The sequence below is a fragment of the Rhododendron vialii genome, chromosome 7a (assembly GCF_030253575.1).
Source record: "Rhododendron vialii isolate Sample 1 chromosome 7a, ASM3025357v1".
NCBI classification, from domain to species: domain Eukaryota; kingdom Viridiplantae; phylum Streptophyta; class Magnoliopsida; order Ericales; family Ericaceae; genus Rhododendron; species Rhododendron vialii.
The window spans coordinates 5,281,126-5,297,551 of record NC_080563.1 but is presented as its reverse complement, the minus strand read 5'-3'; the positions used below and the strand labels follow the sequence as shown (position 1 = coordinate 5,297,551).

Below are 16,426 nucleotides of genomic sequence, written 5' to 3'. Positions count from 1 at the left end.
GGGGAAAATTTTGGCGGGCCGGGAAAATTTGGGTGTGGCGTTCATCCCAAAGCTTATCCCCCCCCTCTTACATTACCGTTCCCCCTGCATCTCTCTCACACTACTCCTCCTCCATCACTGCAACTCTCTCTCTCTCTCTCTCTCTCTCTCTCTCTCTCTCTCGGTATGGTTTTCTACTTCTCTCTCTTCTCCTCCATGGATCCCCTTCATCTCAAGCCGTTTTGTTTTACTGAAACAAAGCTGAGAAATTCAAAATATTTTCCATGGAAACTTAAAAATAGACAATGGAGAATGAGGAAACCCTAACTCTGTTTTGCTAAAACAAAGCTAAGGAAATATAACTTTGTCTTGTTGTTCTCTTTTAGGGTTTTTTGATACTAGGAACTTTCCGATTAAGGTGAGCTCTCTCTCTCTCTCTCTCTCTCTCTCTCTCTCTCTCTCTCTCTCTCTCATTCAGGTGAACTTAAAAATAAACAATGGAGAATGAGGAAACTCATTCTATGTTTTCTACATAGATTTCCCATATCAGGGATTAGTTTAATCTAATTTGTTCCTTTTGGGTGATGACTTGCTATTATAAAATCATATGAAGGCAGGGATAGGGTGTGGGGCTTGCAAGGTTTTTAATCTAATTTGTTCCTTTCGTTTGATCACGTGGAGAGGCTCAAAATTTTAGTCGTGAACTATAGACTTAATCACATGCGGTGATTAATAAGTGAAAGAACCAAAAAGAAAAGGAACAAGGGACAAAAACTTGGCTCGCATAACAAATTATAATTTCTGAGGCATCTAATTTAAAATCTTTTTGCATTAGCTTTCAAGCCATCTAACTAATCTAAATAACAAAATCCATTCCCCTTCTTTCATTAGAGCAACCATTTGTTGTTTGGTTTTTAGTAAATTAGCTTTTACTATGTTAATAAATGGTCCTAAATAGTGCAACTTGTTGGATAAGGGAAAAGGACGAAGGAATTTACTTATGGAGTTTTGCTTTTGCTTATATGTTTATGGCTGCATATTGGGGTTATTTCTTTTTATTTTATTCTCTCAATGCCGTCGCTGTGAATAAATAATGCCGGGTTAATTTTTTTTTTTTAGGAAAATGTTTATCCAGATGGGGTATTTGAACAAAGAGATGACAGGAAATGAAAAGGAAAGGCAAGAAAGGATTAAACAAAACTTAAGAGAATTAGAGGCTGCTGGGATAGATATTACTGTGATGAAGGCAAAGGCAATGTCATTATCTGGTCCAAAATAGAGAGCTAATGGTAAAACCACGAAAGTGGGGAAGAACAAGGTGAGCCATGATGCTGGTGATGAGGAGTTTCTACCACCCGAAGGTGAAGAAAACCTCAGTGTCTACAGTGACGATGATGAGTTTTCTAGATCGCAAGCTAAAAAGGTGATATTTGCACATGATTAGTCTTATTGTTGCAGTCTTTTTAATTGTTTTGGGAATGCACATGTTGTATTATAGTTGCAATCTTTTTAATTCATTTGTTTCTAGATTTCAGGCAAAAATTATGGGTCTAGGAAAAAAGAGAGGCACTTCTACTACTCAAGTTTTGAGGAAATCAAGAAGAGGGTGGCAGCTCCAATGGAGCGACCTCAACTCTACCAGGACAAACTTTAGCCGATCATGGTCAAGTAATGGCCGTGGCAGCTACCAATGATCAGCATGCTAGTGTACCCACTACTCCTAATTGTTTATAGATGAATGTGTTTGTTCAATATACCTTATTTCTTGTTAGAGTTTTTATTAAGATATTTGTAATAATTAGGAAGGTCTTTTTTGTTCCATTCCAACTTCTGGTAGGTCAAAAAGAAAAAGGGGCCTATCACGAGGCATTACAGTTCAAAAGATGCTACTTTGTTCAAGACTGAGGTAGGCATTGTATGTCGCCTATTTGCTCCGTTGAGCGAGCCATACTGGAATGAAATCACGGACATCTAAAAAGCTCCAATGTTCGCACGCCTTGCTGTAAGTAGTCTTTTTCTTTTTTTTTCAAATGTCATAATTTCTTACCATATTCTTAGTTGTTGAATTGTTAGTCTAAGTACTAAAAGACCCTTTGAGTTTGACACATAGCTCGTGTTGCTATGTTGCTGCATTTGAAAGTGAAATACACATGTTCTAAAAATGACCTATGGGTAAGGTGGAGGATCAGACACCTGGGAATTGAGGGGGGTTCCAGCTGGTCCGGACCCATTGCACCATCATGGGGGCAGCCCAAAGAAGCCCAGGACTCCTTGAACTTCCTGGCTCCCAGCACCCAAGTTCTAGCTAGTTAGTTCTCTCTTTTTGGTGTCCCTGTTTTCTATCTCCTTGTTGTAGTAGACAGAGTATGTTCTTAGCTTAGATAGCTAGCACTAGTTCGAAGCAACTCAGATCAGTATTATAGGAGTACCTTTTAGTCCGCTCAGGGGGGAGTACTATCCGTGTAATTTTTTCTCCTTTTTCTCTATTCGTTTCTTTGGGAGTAAGTTTAGACATAGGCTTTAAGTTTGTATCCACTTTTATGCATGGTATCTACTGAACTTGTTTGGCAATGGACATGACCCTATATTTCCTTGTTTAATGAAAGCTGCAAGTGGGAAAGTGGAGTTAAAGTAAAGAGCAAGGTGCATGGAATTACTTAATTTTAAAGAGCAATATGGTTTTTATAACTCATAATATTGCGGCTGGTTGGTTTGCATCTCGACGAATCTTTGGACATCAATTTAACATTTCACTAGCGTAGGCCCGATTAATTTGGATCAATATCCCTGATGAACTGGCTTAAAAGTTAAAATAAGTTGATACCACCTAAAGCTTTCAAACCCGTAATCTTATTGTTCTAGGAATGACATCGTACAATATACCTGTTCTAGGACGACATCGTAAAATTTGGGAAGAAATTATACCACTTATTGTTCTAGGAATGATATCGTACAATATACCTGTTCTTTGAAAAGATACAAATTTTGCGGCGACATGGAAAGCCATCAGGAGTGTCCTTCCGTCACTAATTGTTCTATCTTTCATGTTAGCAGCTTGTCTTTATTTTATCTAAGTTGATTGAACGGTTTAGTTATCATGCCTGGTTTTCAAGACTAACATTAGTTAATGAGTTTACATCTGCCACTGAATTTGTATTTTCTTTGTTTTTGTAATTAGGATGAGTTTGATTTAGATTTCAACAATGAACATGTCAAGGAGGTCACAGACTACATGCTTTGTGGGATGTACTCTAATTACCGACATCGGCTTTATAATTACGTCAGAGCATATGACCCGATAGATGAAGCACGCGCACACCCCAGAGCTGGCATAGATCCCAATGATTGGAATCTCATAATTGATCATGAGTAGTGATTTTGCCACACCCTTTCTTGATAATGCCACATCCTGCAAGTGTATTTTTTGCTGCAAAAATACACTTGCAGGGAGTGACATTATCAAAAAATGGTGGAGCAAAATCATTTCCCTTGATCATATGCATTCTACTAAATTCATAGTAAGATGTTCTTTGGATAATAGTGGGAACTATTATGGAAGTGAGAAGAATAGAAGTTTTCGAAAAAATTCAGCTCTTTATCCTTTTTTTATTCAGATACTTCATCTTTAATAGTCCCTTATTCGCATTTACTTTTTACTCTTGATTCTGTATACAGAATAAAAGCACAGCCGGTATAAAAAACCGCCCTTCAGTGACAGTTCTCCATTGCTCAGGATCGAAGTCTTTTTTACAACGTCGAGAAGAGCTGGTAATACTATTCTGCTTTGGTCAATGCATTTTGATAATGTTTGGTTTAATGTGATACTTTTTTGTGATGTGTAGCGAGATAAAGAGGTCGGTAGGATTGCCTTTTTTAAGATTACTCACAGCAAGAAAGAAGTTTGGACTTCAGAAGGTGCTGAGAAAAAACACCTTAAGTCTCACTTTACCAAGTCATTTCTTGCGATTTATTCTTGTATAAAATGACAACCAACATCAATTTGATCTTTCCTAGAAGGAAATGCTTGAACGGAAGGCACAACCTGTGGAAGAGGGAGATACACCACCAACAGAGGATGAAATTTGTGACGATGTTCTTGGTCCAGTAATTGGATATGTGCCTGGTCTTGGGCATGCGTTCAAGCCCAACTCATCGACCCAAGTAAGAAAGGCTAGCTACCTTCAGACAACTAGAGGAAACTTCAAAGAGGGCAAACGCAACTGAGAAGCGGGTTGCCGAGTTGAGTGAAGAGGTGCAATCTCTGACTCAAAAAACTGATCGACTGGAGTCATTTGTTGAGTCACTTGCCTTGAGAATCGAATGGACAATGGAGGTTCATTTCCTCCAGCTTTATCAAGGTACGTACTCTAGAAGGCCATTTTAAACAAGCCTTCTCATATGCTAGTGTAGGTGTGCTGATTCCCCTCCCTTTTCCACCACAATATTAACTCTATTTGGAACCTAGAGAAAGAATATAAATAATTGAGAAGGAAATTAGAGAAAACTTGGAAGAAAGTTAAATAAAGATTGGAAATTTTCTCAACTTTTTTTTAAGAACCAAACAAGGGAAGGAAAATTTTAAAATTTTCTCTTTTTTTTTTTTACTCCCTCAGTCCCTTTTTTGTGTCTAGTATTCTATTTTGGGCTGTCCCTTAATAAATGTCTATTTTATAAAGTTTTGGGGGTAAAAGTTGACATATTGTCTATTTTGTCCCTAAAAGTAGATTTTATTTTGAAAAGTTAGTGAGTAAAAGTGTAATGATGATGGGTAAGTAGGGAAAGTGGAGAAAAAAATTATTGTGAAAGGTGTAATGATGATGTCTTTTTAATAAGTTGGAGTTACGAAGCAGGATACTTAAAAAGGGACGGGAGGGAGTAACTTCTTTCTACGAGTCCACACCGAGCCTGTTAAGGAAATAGAATCCCACATTGCTTGGGAGTGGAATGGGTGATCACTTAATAATATCTGAGACCTCTCCACTCATTGCCAATTGGCTTTGAGATGGATATAAAGTTTCCACATGGTATCAAATCAGGGCCCGTTCCACCCCACATTTTAAAAATTAACAATCCACACCCCACGATAACAGATCAGCAAAAATGTTGCACGATGATAAGACCCAAAAGTGGCCACACGTGACAGACCTCACGTGCAGCCACGATGATAAGACCCAAAAGTGGCCACACGTGACAGACCTCAAATGCGGCTGCACGTGAGGGGAGATGTTAAGGAAATAGAATCCCACATTGCTTGGGAGTGGAATGAGTGATCACTTAATAACATCTGCGACCTTTCCACTTATTGCTAATTGGCTTTAAGATGAATATAAAATTTTCACATGGTATCAGATCGGGGCCCGTTCCACTCCATATTTTAAAAATTAACAATTCACACCCCACGATGACAAACCAGCAAAAATGCTGCACGATGATAGGACTCAAAAGTGGCCACACGTGACAGACCTCAAATGCGGCTGCACGTGAGGGGGGATGTTAAGGAAATAGAATCCCACATTGCTTGGGAGTAGAATGAGTGATCACTTAATAACATCTGGGACCTCTCCACTCATTGCCAATTGGCTTTGAGATGGATATAAAGTTTTCACAGAGCCTAAGACTAGAGTAACAACTTTGACCCTGTTTGATAAAAGTGATAGATGGATGGGATTCGTAAGGAGATGGGATTAGGATTGAGATTGATAATGAGAAGGGATTGTTAATGAGAATAGATTGATAATGAGTATGTTCGTTTGAGATGAGATTAGGTGATGGAATTATTAATATCTTGTTTGTTTGAGATGGAATTAGATGATGGGATTGGATTGATAGAAGAAATTGGTAATGATAATGAGAAGGGGTTGAGATTGGACTACGAATACCAAGTCCCACGGGGTATTGCTAATACCTCCTATAGGCCGGATTGTTCATCTCATGGGACTACCAATCCGGACCAATTTTGAAAACTAAACAAAGAATTACTAATACCATCATCTTAGCAATCTAATCCCAACTTCCAATCCGTTTATCAAACGGGACCTTTATGTTTGTCACTAAATTTCTTTAGCTACACTTTTGTAATGATATTTTTGTGATAATAATTTTGGTAATTGATTTTGGCACTCCATTTTTTGATAACCACTCTAATATTTATCTTTTAGTGTTCAAATATTAGAGTGTGATTATCAATATTTGGAAATCAATTGCTATAATTTTCTGTCACTAATATAGTTTGTAACAATTTTTGCATGTCAATATAGGTCAATTTTCTAGTAGTGCGATAAGAAGATGTTTCTTTCTTCTTCTTTTTTTTAAATCGGATCGTACTAATCATAAAGCACTGTAATGACAAGAACCGAGTAAGGTTTCAAAAATAAATTCTGGATCTTTTAATATATAGAAAGTCAAGCAACGAAAATATTCAATGGCAAAATCACTAGTGGGTTCGATTTCTAACCTATATATATAATGCAAGAAAAAAAAAATTTATACTTTGAATTTTTGATGTAATTCAAGCTAAAAGCACAATATAATGCGTGCTAGCGCAAAACGCAACCGGAACGTTGGATTATCCTATGCATTGCTGCTTATGCTCTTTCCACTCTTAGTTCTTGACAGAGGGCTCAAGATAGATAAATAAGGCTCGAGAGACCTCTTTTCCCTTGCGAAGTGAATAGAAAGAAAAGATTACTTTTGATTTTTGTTTTATTTTTTTATGACTTAAAATTAAGTGGGCAACCAAACTTGAAGTAGGGCTTGGACAACCCAAATGTCGGGGTCAACACTGTCACCAATGTTTCCTGCAACTATATAACAAATAATGGAAGTAGCATCTCTCTCTCTCTCTCTCTCTCTTAATTTTTTCTTGGCTTCAGGATTGAACACATTTCTTTTGGGACTTCAACTGATGCTGAAGGGGAACCCATTTGTATGGGCAAATTTAAGCCTCATTAGAGGCTGTTTCTGCTTATGAGAAAGACGTGAACCGAATCTAATATTTAATACTCATGAGGTTTCTTCTCGCAGAAAAGAATATGTTATCGGTGTCAAGATCTAGTGGTAGCCATAACTTAGCCCTTGGTGTTTGTCTTAACCTCAACTGTTCATTTATTTTTGGATGGTGAAATTTCTTACTGATCTTTAATTAGTTGTTTTCACAGGTGACATCACAATTAATAGTCCTCTTTTTGCTGTTGTTGTGTTCGCTCTTTTGCCTTGCGTTGTTCCCTTTACTTTGTGTTCTTAGTTCTGGGTGGGAAAAGATTGGAAATTATAGTTGAGGATCATCTTCAAAACACTAGGCCCCTGTTTGGTTGCAAGAATGAGAAAAATCAACTTTCCTACAACGTTCTTTGTGTTCAATTACCAAGAAAAATGTAGAATCTACAACTTCAGCTTTTCTCAGTAGGAAACACTTTACCGCATATCCTGTTTAAATGTAAGAAAAGAATTTTTCTGCTAGATTTTTTGGTGTTCAGAACACTCACAGGAAACTAAATTCTTAAGTGTGGGGTGGGATATCAGTCTCTTCATCCAATCTCCCAATTACACAACACGAATATCACACACAGGCATTCACAGTCACACATAATAGTACCAACCTGTCCTGAAATTTTACAGCAGAATGGCAGGAAGTGTTTCCTAAAAACAAACGAACAAACACACTTTAAAAGCAATCCATACGTAGAAATTTTTCAAGCCGACGATATTTTGCTGCAGGGTTACCACCAAAACCTTGTAAGATCCCAATTGTCGTCATCTTTCCGCCCATCCTTGTGATCTTCATCTTCATCCGCCAGGCTAGAATGACTTTTTTCCAGCTTCTCCGAATCGCCTAAGTGCATAAGCAGAAGCCAAACATGGGTGGAAAACTCTCCCCCACGTCGAAGCTCTTCAATGTGCTTCTTCACTGGGATTTCCCTTGCTGCATAGCGCATCATCTCCACCCACACCCTGCCCATGATATCCCAGCTGTTCTCATGATTCTCCTTCATACCTTGCACAAGCCTTTCTGCCTCGTCCACAAGTGTGCGGTTGTCTTTATGCTCAACCGTTTCCCTGTTCACAAGTGTGGGGTTGCCTTTATTCTCAACCGCTTCCCTGTTCACAAGTGTGGGGTTGCCTTTATTCTCAACCGCTTCCCTGTTCACAAGTGTGGTATCGGTGGTGTTGCCTTTATCCTTACCCCTTTTACACGAATCGAAAAGTTTCTTCATAGGTTCCCGATTCTGCATAATCTCGCCGCATATGTTGCAGAAGGGAAATCTAGAAGGATATGCAACGAGCAAGTACATCATGTAATCGGAAAGCATTTTGACCAACCGCGCTTTCTTGTTGTCTTTATCATGATCCGACAAGTAGCAAACCTCAGTAGCAACGTGCCAGACGACAATACTTCGACTAAATTCTAGTTCATTTCTCCAGTACTTGAACTGCTGCGCAAAATCATCCCTTAAGAGGGTCCACTGATCAGCACTTCTCACACCTGGACCTGCACGTTTCTCTGACATCTCGCAAAGGCGATCGAAGATTAGATCTTTCAAATCCTCTCGGACTACTGGCTCCTTCCGTGATCTGTATCTCTTCAACATTTTTTCCTTGCCAAAAAGATTCCCCCACGTCTCATCGCACCAGGTAGACTTATACTTTTTGCAGAACTTCCGGAGACTGAGTTGCCCGATGCCCCCAGACCACCACGGGCGGTCCGAGATTAGTTTTTTGTGAAGAAAGAGAATCGGAGTAGCCCCCCATTTAATTTGATCAATATTATAACACGCCCAAACCAAGGCCCAATTCGAAGAAAGTTGCACAACAATACCAGCTAGGTCTAGAAAAATAGCTCCAGCTAACAGAACGACGGTAATCACATCATCACCTTTGAAATGTTCGGGAAACTCGTCACGACGCATTAAGAACACCACGAGCAGAGAAATTAGGAAAGAGAAGCTAAGGAATCTAAGAATGCTTCCCCATAAGGTGAGAATCGTGCCTACCTTGCTGAAGAGCATCTCATATATCAAACCCAACTCAATCGCAATCAATCTGAAAGCTTCCTCACCCGTTGTAATTTTTTCACGGAATTGTGTTACCAAAGCCTGCACTTTGTCCGCATTACATTCGTAATCTTCAGCATGTGGCCTCAAAGTATGCAACCAGGAATGGGCTAGGAGCGCTAGCTTTGCCTTGGATCCCGAAGCCCTGGAATATTGGTCGATTTTGTCGGGATCTAACTGAACCAAACCCGTGTAATCGTCGTTGGAGTTTAACATGACTACCCACACTCTCTCTCCGTACTTGATAATTCCAGGAATACATAGCAACAGTGCCAGACTAGCGAGCGACCCCGGGAAGAACAAGGTTGCTACCAGGGCATAAGCAGTCCTTAGGCCTTGCATTACGAGTCCTAAAAGGTGTTTCGTCCACAACTTATTTTCCTCAAAGCGTAAGACGGTAATGGTATCCGGACCTCCGAGATAGAACAAGATGAGAGGTGCCCACATCACCTGAAGCGCGTCTTTGCCCAGTGTGACGTTAGAATAGATCGATGGCAACTGATAAGTCTTGTTCAAACTCTTTGGTAACTGTTTGAGGTACTGAATGGCGTCGTTGTTGATCTTGAGCTTGGAGAGCTTTCCAAGAGCAATTATTGCAAACAAATCAGAAAACAGGTAGAGTAACCAAATGTTGACGATTATGAACGCGGACGCGCTCTTTCCGCGGATCCGTCCGCAAACATGGAGGTACAACTGGGTGAAGAGGATGTAGAGAATTAGAATCCTCATATCCCATGTCTCCCAAAATGCCCTCATATTCGCCATATTGTTGTAATCTCCCGGAGGGGAACGGTGCTGGCAGACCCTGTAGCACGGCATGGTTCTCTCTTCTCTTCTATATATTCTGCCTGCAATGAGGGAAGAAAAACGCGAAAACTAAAGTAAAAATTTAAGCAGCAGCGCTAGCGCAGTATCGATCGACTTGAAACCGAACTGAGTTGCCTAGCACTAGTAAGTACGTAGTAACCACATCACGGACAAAGTGACGAGCATGTTCTTGATCTTGACAGGATATATATATAGGTCGATCGGTCCTGGTCCGCAACTGCGATAGGGGTTAACCTTGTTCAAGCCAAGAGCGTTTGCATAAAACGTATACAGGACAAGGTCAGTTTAGTTTGTATGGCTCTCATTTCAATTTCAGCAGAATAACTTCTTTACGGAGCTTTCGTAAATTGAGTTTACATAGGCCCGATCACGCGTGCTCAAAATGTTTTTGGACGGTCTGGATTGAAAACCAATTTTGACCGGTCAGAATTTATTGTCACCGGTCAAAATTGAAAGCAATCTCAATCATTGATTGCGCCAATGGACGGACGAGATTGTGCAGAGCCGTGAAAAACTTATTCACGGCTCCTCCGTGAATATGTTTCTCACCTCATTTTAGATATAGCAATGCTATACAAGAGAATAAGAAGACTGCAAACCCTTATCATGCAGGTAGAGAATTCCAACAACGAATTTCTGTGAGAATACTTACTTGGAGCACTTTCTAACTATGTCTAACAAGGGCCAATGACTTTCGAGTAGCATGAGCCCAAGTGTATTGTGACTATCAAAGCTTGTTCGAGTTCGTTTAATTAGTTAGCTCAGGTAGGACTCCCAATTTGTTTAACTTGGCTTGTTAGTATAGGATTGGCGCGTTCACAAACGAGTTGAGCTCGAAGGCTGCAAAATTCGGCTCGACTCTTATGCTCCCCTAGAGCCATAGATAACCCCCTTAAACATCGGACAAGGCTGTGGCAAAAACACTAATCTAGAGCCATAAATAATTGCTCTTCCTTTGACCACTAACAAACGGCCCCAGAGATTTCCTTGTGGCAGATTAATCTAGGACCATGGATAATTCCCTAAGGGCTCTCTTGTGACAGGCTTTATTTTTGGTCTGGGCAAAGTTTCTAAGGATTACTCATTGTCCTGTTTCTAAAGTTTTGTTGTGGGTTTCAAAGGAAACTCAAATAAGAACAATCAACATCCCCTTCACACAAATCCTTAACTTTTTTCTAGGACTACAAATAAACCGAGTCGTCGTGAATCGTTCGAGACTTGACTCGGTAAGAACTTGTTCGAGTTCAGTTCGTCTACTGGACGAACCAAACCTAAGTCTCAATTTTAGACTCGTTTAATAAATGATTCGAACCTAAATCTGACTGTATTCGGCTCAATTAACTTGGATACGTATAAACTTATGTATGTACATATTGGAATCTAATAACTTATGGCACAATTATAAACTTTTACAGGTACTATAAACCTTTTTTTTTTTAACAGCAACAAAAAGATAACGTACAAGTACTATAAACTTATATACTTATATTGTTATATATGAATTGACTTATTTATGAACATAACAAAAACTTTATTCGCAACTCTAGATCTGTATAAGAGCATAAATACTTGGCATTTGTCCCTAAGTTCGACTCAAACTTAAACAAGCTTGGCTCGGATCCGTCGTCAAATTTTTTATCGAGCTCGAGCTCACAAAGGAACGTAAAAAATGAACTTAAATATTCTAAAATTCGACTCATTTGCAGCCCTAAGTTTATCCTAAGTCATTAACATACTATATAGTATATATTGTGTTGGAGTATCAATGGTCCCCCTAGGAAATCTTGACATCGGTCTCATTGATGGTGTTTGTTGTTTGGTTGGGTGATTGGAAGGGACAATTTTTGGCTTGTGTGTTTTTCATTTGCGCAATTTACCTAAAGTAGTCTTCCCCAGATTAAAGTAGGACCATGGCACCCACCGCACCCAACAACCTTTTCCCGGGGTGATTATTGAGTAGTCTGAGACTTCTCACACGGTGTTTCGGATCATTTAAAAATCACATAATATTTATGTGGATCGAGTTAATAGACTTGTCATAAACCACATAGGAACGTGTGGTTGTGGAGTTGTCTAGAACACTAGGTGACGATGCTTCCAAACAATTGAATAATTTTAACCTTTTTCGGTTAAGACGAATTGAAAAAATAAAAATTATGATTTTTATCCAAATACTTTCAAAAATATTCAAGATAAAACCGGCCTTTTAGGCTTTTTGAGCTTCATCTTGTATATTTTTAAAATATTTGGGTAAAAGTCATAATTTTTTACTTTTCCGATTAGTCTTGACGAGACGAATCCAAAAAATCAAAAAAAATGGGGCAAAATTAATTAACAAACGTGAAAATAATTTGAACGAGGACTAAGTTCAAAAAGTAATTAGCAGAACGCCTACAATTATAACCAGAAAAATGATAACCTCAGCCAAATGAACAACAATAATATGCAAAAAGTGAACTAGTAATTTTTTTTTTTTTTTTTTGTCAAAGCTTAGAAATACTTTCATTGATATGAAAATCATACATCAAAGATGGGTAGCCACCTTCAAGGAGGGAGAAAAGCAACCACAAACAAGGCCTAAACTCACAAACGAACATTCAGGTCCTCACACAGACAAACTTGTCTCCGACCACGAAAAGTCATCAAGACGACATAGAAAACCCACCATAAAAACACCCACAAAGAGTTAAAAAATGTTCCACGCAGGGAATGAAAACCAACAAAAAAATACGTAGTAAACAAAAACTTCAACAAAACTTGCAAGCAAACAACAGATCCACATGCAAGAAGTGAATTAATATATCTAAAATGTGTATATACAGTCGGAAAACTGCATTGATATTATAGTAGTACATACTTTGAACCTCTAGCTTTTTTAACGTAGGCTGTGTTTTTTTAAACTTATAAGTTTGAAACTTATTTCTGTATTTTTTATTTTTTATTTTTTGTAATTTTTTATTTATTTTTTCACCCTAATTTTGGGAGGTTCATCTTGTTAAAGTATAAAAGTATGAATCGATGTTAAAAAAATTCAAATAAGATGACACTTTAGACAAATAAGACAACTGTTTGATATGAGTACTTTTTTCGTCTTTAATGAACTTTTTTGCTTTCGATCATAATTTTGTATGTAGTTTTTTAAATTTCTTTCGTCGAAACGGATGATTAATCTAAAAAATATCATTCAAATCTAACAAAAATTTTAAAAAACAAACAAAACAAACAAATTAATGAAAGTTTACAAGAATTATGCGTACATATAGCAATTATGAGTTGATACTGACAGACTTTGGCTTCTATGTCAGGTGGGTGGTTGGGGTACTCCTCTAGCTCTGAAACGAATTTAAGACGTGGAAACCTAACCTAATAACAAAAATTGTACAACGACCAAATTTTGTATGGCACGTGTGAATAACCCACTTTCATCCCTTCAAAATTCAAAATTCTCCTCTTTTTTTTTTGAAAAGCAAATTTCTCCTTCAGTTTAATGCATTTGCACTTGTAAATCCTATTCGTAGTCTTCTAAGAAAATTTAATTTCTCTAATTGATAATGGTGAATTCACGCTATATTGATTTGTTTCGACGTTAAGAATCAAGAAGTAAAAAATATGATGTCAAAAAAATTGTGTTTGGATCTCTTTTCTTTTTTTGTCTTTATTAAAGAAATTATCACTTCCGATCAAAATTTTTATTTTTCTAATTTTTCTCGAGGAGACGAATCAAGCCCCGTTTTCATTAACAACAAAACATTAAAAACTTAACGCATTTTTTACCATTTCATTTCCACCAATAAAAAACACTAAAATTTTAACGCATTTTACCAACTAGTTTTCACTAGCAAAAAAGTTTTTACTAACTCAACAACTTTTTCATTCACAAATCCAGCATAAACTTTTTCACTACCGATAATAACATGACATTTCTCAACAATTTATTCACAACCGAAAACACCTAACAAATTTGATGCAAAACTAATAAATGCCAAAAGTATTTGAATAAAAATAAATAAATAAGCTAAGTGAATTATTAATGCCAAAATTGCTGTTAGTACATTTAGGTAAGAGAAATGAGTTATCTTAAATACAGTAGTGAATATTTTTTGACTAAATACAAAAAAAAATACCGTTTTTTTTTTAATTTGTGGGTCCAAGTTGACCCAGTGGACAAAAAAATTTGGTAAAGGCAGGGGTTATTTTTGTCATTTGGTTTCCAAGTCTTAAATTCGTTTAAGATGAGTTTCCAGGCTGGCTTTTTCCATATGTATATGTAGGCAAATGTTAGGGTGTCTATCTTTGCGGTGTCTCTGTTATCCCTTTTGTTATTTTCGGTTATGCCTGTTATGATTTTGGTTATGCTTCTTGTGGTTTTTTGCTATGTTATGTGTCATTTCATGTTATGCCATGCTTGAGTCCGTGTGTTATGTAACATGAAACCACACATGACATAATCAAAAACCACAAAAAACATAACATAACAAGAGACATAACGGAGACACAATAAAAAAAAACACCATAGCATTATCCTTCAAATTTATGATGTAGACATCTAATAATCATTAAACATGTCATATTATACTTTTTGTTTTTCATGGGGTCCCTAAAAAAAGCTTATAGGCCTTTTATGTGTCACTATTTTGGTTTAAATAATTGCTCTCCTTTTTTTGTTTCTATAAAAATATCTCATACTATGTTAGTCATTTCTTCATTTTCTCTTTAATCTTGACTTCACTATCGAGTGGCTAAAACTGGTACACATAAAAAAAAAAAAAAAAAAAGGAAGAAGAAGAAGAAGAAACACTTAGGAGTATTTTTTATTTTTCCTGGGCTTTTTAAATATATTTGTTAATACCATAAATACTTTTTTAGTATTTAAGTTCCACCATAATAATATGAAGTTATGAACTACTCCTAAGAGAGAGAAAATTTCATCATACAAAAAGCCAATTACAATTTTTATTCCTAAGAAGGCCCTACAACAAGCAAAAGTATTCACCCGAAACTGCTAGGAGTGAAGCCTGATATAGGCTAGAGCCAGACCGGCTTTGGGTTAGTGGCGGCCGGTATTCGGCTCAAGGCCAGGCTGGCTGTGTCGATGGGTGGGCCGGCTCATGACCTAAGGTCTGTTTATTCGCTTATAATTACGTTCCTAAATCGTTTTTAGGGTAAAGACAACGCCCAAAAGACTTCGAAAAAATGAGAGAAAAACTGCGATATAACTCTTGAGAGGAAAAACTTGTAAGATTTTTTCATCAATCAATAGTGAAATCACTTGGACACCGGGGCTTTGTTTGGAAAACATCAAAAAAACTTCCTTAACTACGATCTAAAGGTAACACAGAACAAAAATATCAGCAAGTTGGAGTACTAAATTCACTTCCAAAGCGGTAGCATATGAGAGAGAGAGAGAGAGAGAGTACATACACCGGAATACAAACTGTTAGACCGTCCGCGGGTACGTGGTTGAATTGAACTTCTCGAAACTAGAAATCTGTGGGACTTCGAAATTCACTAGCTTGTAAACTGTAATGCAGGAGAGAGAGAGAGAGAGAGAGAGAGAGAGAGAGAGAGAGCTTGTAAACTGTAATGCAGGAGAGAGAGAGAGAGAGAGAGAGAGAGAGAGAGCTTGTAAACTGTAATGCAGGAGAGAGAGAGAGAGAGAGAGAGAGAGAGAGAGAGAGAGAGAGAGAGAGAGAGAGAGCAACGAAGTGTCTAGCTATAGGGGACTAGGGGAGTATGTTATTTATAGTCGAGGATTGTGAAGTGTATGGAAGAAGGGCACGTGTTTAGGCTCCGTTCGAGAAACTTTCTTAAAAAAATAAACAGTTTATTTTATATTTTTAAATTTAAAAATAAAATAAATAAAAAATAAATTTTCAATTTTTTTTGCATCGTATAAAAGATCTCATCGAGATCTTTCAAACAAGATTCATATTGCCTATTTTTATATTTCAGTAAGCCCATAATTTTTGAGCTTGAAATTGTCTTATTAAAAAATAAGAATTTTTTTTTTTGTTCCGGAACGGAGCCAGTCTTTTAGAGGAATAAAAAAAAAAATTTCTAATAAAAAGATTGAACGGATTTATGTGTGACAAATCCGACAAGTATAAAAAACATATAGACCTTGTTTGTTTTGGGTTTTGAGGAAGGTTCATAAGAATAATGAATAAAAAGAGATAGATAGAGAAAATTTATTGAATAGAGTATCCAGGGGTTTTGGTTCCCCAAACGAACAAGGCCATAGTTACAAATGAGTTTGTTTATTTAAATAATATGTTAAAAAAATACCTTAATTATCTCATAAGTTTTCTGAAATAAAATAGCAGTGAGATTGATGACTTTAAAAAAAATCAAAAACCATGCAAATATTTAATACATACATGAACTTCTACTGTTGCTCTTGATGACGATCAAGTAACGTTTCAATAACAATTTAAAACAAAAACACAGAAAGCTATTAAGGTCTTGAGTTTAATGTCTTGACATATTGTTTTCAATTTACTTGTCCATATTCAATGTACACGGTAAATTGTAATCTGTTTTATTAATGAAGTTTTTACGCTTCCTAAAAA

At 37.2% G+C, this 16,426-nt stretch overlaps 2 protein-coding genes across 2 annotated transcripts in view; one reads left to right on the top strand and one right to left on the bottom strand.

Moving 5' to 3' along the window:
• Positions 1-16,426, top strand: part of LOC131334192 (uncharacterized) — a 74,111-nt gene that overhangs the window by 22,460 nt on the left and 35,225 nt on the right. The gene's annotated exons all lie outside the window — the stretch shown is intronic.
• Positions 7,408-15,572, bottom strand: LOC131334189 (uncharacterized). The gene is made up of 2 exons (XM_058369100.1): positions 15,279-15,572; positions 7,408-9,877 (listed from the first exon to the last, which is right to left on the bottom strand). The coding sequence occupies exon 2, from the start codon at positions 9,846-9,848 to the stop codon at positions 7,698-7,700; it is 2,151 nt and encodes a 716-aa protein (XP_058225083.1). The 5' UTR covers positions 9,849-9,877; positions 15,279-15,572; the 3' UTR covers positions 7,408-7,697.